At 55.4% G+C, this 4,889-nt stretch overlaps 1 protein-coding gene across 1 annotated transcript; it reads left to right on the forward strand.

The window, feature by feature from the left end:
- Nucleotides 1–1,764: 1,764 nt before the first annotated feature.
- On the forward strand, nucleotides 1,765–2,697 carry LOC128933550 (olfactory receptor 14C36-like). The gene has a single exon (XM_054270550.1). It carries the CDS (start codon nucleotides 1,765–1,767, stop codon nucleotides 2,695–2,697), a length of 933 nt encoding a protein of 310 aa, XP_054126525.1.
- Nucleotides 2,698–4,889: the final 2,192 nt, after the last annotated feature.

Genomic DNA, 4,889 nt, shown 5'->3' on the forward strand with positions numbered 1-4,889 from the left:
TTGGATTCTGACTTGGAGTTCTGGAGAGGTTTCTTCAGCTCCCTCTCAGGGACTGATGTTCAGGGCCTGAGCACAAAGCCCCAGAGGCTCATTAAAGTCCTTGTGCTGTGTCGGTGCTGCTGAGCTGGGCTGGGCTCCTGGCACAGAGGCAGTTCCTGGTAACCAAGAAGAGTTTCAAAAGCACATTTCTCTTGATGAGCAGCTCTTCTGCCAGCCCAGCAGGGCTGGGGCACTGCCTGCAGCCACCCTGAGCACAGCACAGAAGCACAGAGAGCTTCAATCAGTCAGGGCTGGGAAGGTGCTGAGAAGTGCCTGGGGCAGAATCACTGCCAGCCCTTGGCACAGGAACCTCTGGCTGCAGGACAATGCAGCTGCAGCTCCTGGAGCCATCTCCTGAAGCTGGAACACCCCAATGCCTACAGACTCTGTGAGTACAACTCTGGGTATTTCTGGTGCAGGGGAGGTGAAATGCTTGTGAAGGTCTAAAATGCTGAGGGGTTCTGATCAGTCATACAATATTTCCAAGACAAAGATTTTGACAAAAATAAGGATATTTCCTAATACTTTGTACTCAGTTTCCTACTAGTGGAGAATCGCAGGAAGGAGAGATAAATATTAAAGGTTGATTATGAATTTTGACAAATTCCTGAGACATCTAAATTGTTACTTTTAGTGATCAATAAGTTCACAGAGATTTGGGGTCTGTGAGTGCTGGCAAGGAGTGATCAGGCACAGGGAAACACCCGCAGGAGGGAAATCTGCAGGAAGCAGAGAGAAGATCAGGCAAGGAGAGAAAACAAATCCCAGCAATGCTGTGGCAGGGAGAGTTTAGGGATGTCCACAGGATCCCCTCCATTGCAGCCCCTCCCTCTGAACAATCCCCCTCCCTCCTGTGCCCCCAGCCAAGCCTCTGCCCTCAGGGCTGGGGCTTCAAGGCGTGCAGCCCCTCCTGTGCAGGCAGAGCTGCAGCAGAGCCATGGGGCAGCTCTGCAGCCCCGGGCCCAGTTCCCTCTGCAGAGCACAGGGCTGGGAGCAGCTGCCCTGCACTGGGGGCTCTGGCAGGGGGCACAGCTGGCTCAGGGTGACACTGTCCCCAATGCCCAGCTCTAGGCAATGCTATCAGTGCAGCCAGGGAAGGAGCTGCATCTTCCTCCATCCAATGCCATCATAAGGACACTTGGGAGTCTCCCTGAGATTTCAGTCCAAGCTGGGAGCTTCAATCCAGGGTGCAAACCTGTCCTAGAGCATCTCTGAGTTATGAGATTGATGGGGAAAGGCAGAGGTGTTGTGACACAGAAAATGCTGCTGGGTTGGTGAAATGAGCAAAGTGAGTCCTTGGCTACAAATGTGGAGCTGGGCTGTGGTGGATGCATCTGCTCCCAGGAGTAGGTGGGGGCATTTTAAGGGAAGCATAAGAAACTGGTCATCTTCCACCTGAGAAAGTTTAAAGCCCAAAGAAACTCTGAACAGGTCAGAATGACAGACCATCTCTCCTCAGTCTGCATTCATCATCTTGACCCAGGGAACTCACTCTGTTCTCCCTGAGGGCCTCAGACATGCTTATGGTTTGATATCCAAAACTACCAGCAGAGACATGGGGGGAGCTTATAAAGAAAACCTCAGAACCCTTAAACATTAAAGACCATGTCTGTGTGTTACAGAGGAGAATGTATGGGAAATGGCCTTGATTTTGTTTACAGGTACCTCCCCTAAGTCTTTACTGTCCTTTCTCCATGAACAGGTCCCCGTGTGCAGCCCCAGCAAATGTCCAACAGCAGCTCCATCAGGCACTTCCTCCTGCTGGCATTGGCAGACATGCGGCAGCTGCAGCTCCTGCACTTCTGCCTCTTGCTGGGCATCACCCTGGCTGCCCTCCTGGGACACGGCCTCATCATCAGCGCCGTAGCCTGCGGCCACCACCTGCACATGCCCATGTTCTTCTTCCTGCTCAACCTGGCTCTCAGCAACCTGAGCATGATCTGCACCACTGTCCCCAAAGCCATGCACAATTCCCTCTGGGACACCAGGGACATCTCCTACACTGGATGTGCTGCTCAGCTCTTTTTCTTTATGTTCTTCATTGGAGCAGAGTTTTATCTGCTGACCATCATGTGCTATGACCGCTACGTGTCCATCTGCAAACCCCTGCACTACGGGACCCTCCTGAGCAGCAGAGCTTGTGCCCACATGGCAGCAGCTGCCTGGGCCAGTGCCTTTCTCAATGCTCTGCTGCACACAGCCAATACATTTTCCCTGCCCCTATGCCATGGCAATGCCCTGGGCCAGTTCTTCTGTGAAATCCCACAGATCCTCAAGCTCTCTTGCTCACAGTCCAACCTCATGGAACTTGGGCTAATTGCTGTTAGTGTGTGTTTGGTATTTGGCTGTTTTGTGTTCATAGTTTTCTCCTGTGTGCAGATCTTCAGAGCTGTGCTGAGGATCCGCTCTGAGCAGGGACGGCACAAAGCCTTTTCCACCTGCCTCCCTCACCTGGGTGTGCTATCCGTGTTTATCAGCACAGCCACATTTGCCTATTTGAAGCCTCCCAACATTTCCTCCCCATCCCTGGATCTGGCCCTGTCAGTTCTGTACTCAGTGGTGCCTCCAGCCCTGAACCCCCTCATCTACAGCCTGAGGAACCAGGAGCTCAAGGCTGCAGTGTGGAGACTGATGACTGGATGGTTTCAGAAATATTAAACTGCTGGGCAATATCTGCAAATAACTTGTAATCAACGTCATCTTTGCTACTTCTTTTTGGCTTAACTGTGGAGGTTATTTTCCTTTGTTTTATGTTTAAATATAGTCCAGAAAAAATGCCATTGTTTCTGCCATTTCCCTTTTTTTTTTTTCTCTCCAACTTGCCTGTGGCCACAGACTGTGTCAATGAGGGGCTGCACTCTGGGTGACTTTAAAGGAAATAAAGGACTTCCCAGTAGAGTTTTCTGCAGAGATGCCTTTTGTTGCCTTCTCTGGAACTGCAGCAGCAATGTCTGTGTGCAGAGCTGGGGGCAGATCAGTGCTGGCCCAGCAGCTGTGCCGAGCAGCAGCAGCAGCACTTGGTGTTGCCAGTGCTGCTGCCGTGGCCCTGCCCTGCTGCCCTGGTGGCCCTGGTGTTGCTGTAGGGCCTGAGTGCTCTCGGGACCGGGCACAGTCCTGGGGGTTGCAGTGCCGGGGCTGCAGCAGGGACAGGCCATGGGCACTGCTGGGGCAGCGCTGACGCCTCAGGCCAGGGCCTGGGGGCTCCAGGCTCCTTGCCCAGGCTCTCTCAAGAACATGGCCAGGCCAGTGCTCAGCACAGAAAAGCCCCGTGAGCAGCCCCAGGCTGGCTGCGGGCAGGCTGGGGGCAAACAGCATGGCTGGGGCTCTGCAAGGGCCCTGGGGCAGACAGGAAGGAGCAGCAGAGCAGGGGCTGATCCATCCCCAGTGTGCTGCACAGCCCAGGGCAGCGTCCCAGAATGTCCTGATGGAGCTGCCAACAACATCCCCCCTCTGCAGCCCTGGCCTCTCCCCCAGCTTACACAGGCGCCCCATCCTTGCAGGCACAGGCACGGCAGCACTGGCTCAGCAGCCCCTGTTTGCATTGCACACAGCAGGGGAAGCACCCCCATGCTGTTGCTGTGGGGACATGAACCTGAGGGCGCACAACTGCCATCAGCCCCTGGGGCCAGCAAGGGCTGGGGGCCAGCAGGGAAACCACTCAGCTTTGTCCTGGCCTCTGCAGTCAGCCAGAAAGTTTGTTCCCATTAGCTGGGGGTTTCCTGTCCCACTGCAGACGCTGTTGCTCAGAGCCAGGGCTGCGTGGCAGCCACCCCTAAACAGCCCTGATCATTTCCTCTGCTTCACCTTTGCTTTCTCTCCTCTTTCTTGTTCCAGATTTCTCCCTCCTGCCCAGCACTGTTCTCTCCCCTTCAAACAGCCCATCCCTGTATGCCCTTTCCTCTCTGGCCCCACTCCCCATTGCAGTTCCTGATTTGGCACCATGGGAATGTCCCTTGGGGAGCAGGATCATCCTACAAGTGCTGCAGGAATTGTCTGCAGGCTCCTGCAGTGCCTGGTGCTGCTCCCTTGCCAGAGGCACCCCAGGCCAGGGGGGCACATCTGGGCTGCTGTGTCTGGCTCTGGGGCTCCCTGTTCTGGGCAGTGAGGAGAAGCTGCAGAGGCTCTGCAGGACTGACAGGATGGGCTTTGGGGCTGGCAGGAGAAGCTGAGGGACCTGGGCTGCTGGAGCTCCTGAAGAGGAGGCCCAGTGCTCCTCCTGCAACTGCTCCAAGGGTGGTTCCAGACAGTCAGAGAATCAGCCAGGGTGGAAAAGACCTTGGAGATCATCAAGTCCAACCTGTGCCCTGACACCGCCTTGTCTTCCTGAGCCTCCTCTTCTCCAGGAAAAATAACCCCAGCTCTCTCAGCCTCTCCTCACAGCTCTTGTGCTCCAGACCCCTCCCCAGCCTTGTTGCCCTTCTCTGGACACGCTCCAGCCCCTCCTTGTCCTTCCTAAATTGGGGGCCCAGAACTGGACACAGCACTCGAGGTGTGGCCTCACCAGTGCTGAGTGCAGGGGAGCAATCACTGCCCTGCTCCTGCTGGCCACACCATTCCTGATCCAGCCAGGAGCCATTGGCCTTCTTGCCCACCTGGGCACACTGCTGGCTCATGTCCAGCCTGCTGTCCATCAGTCCCTGCAGGTCCCTTTCTGCCTGGCTGCTGTCCAGCCACTCTGTCCCTAGCCTGTAGCACTGCAGGGGTTGTTGTGGCCAAAGTGCAGGACCCGGCACTTGGACTTATTAAACTTCATCTTATTGGACTCTGCCCATCCATCCGACTGTTCCCGGTCTCTCTGCAGAGCCCCCCTACCTTCCAGCAGATGGACACACACTCCCAGCTTAGTTTTG

Source organism: Melozone crissalis, unplaced genomic scaffold, assembly GCF_028551555.1.
Source record: "Melozone crissalis strain CALT ecotype California unplaced genomic scaffold, PUWL_Pcris_2 ptg000010l_1, whole genome shotgun sequence".
NCBI classification, from domain to species: Eukaryota; Metazoa; Chordata; class Aves; order Passeriformes; family Passerellidae; genus Melozone; species Melozone crissalis.

What these genes read in the sequence shown, in the direction of transcription:
- LOC128933550 (XM_054270550.1), top strand. Translation starts at nt 1,765, where the DNA reads ATGTCCAACAGCAGCTCCATCAGGCACTTCCTCCTGCTGGCATTGGCA.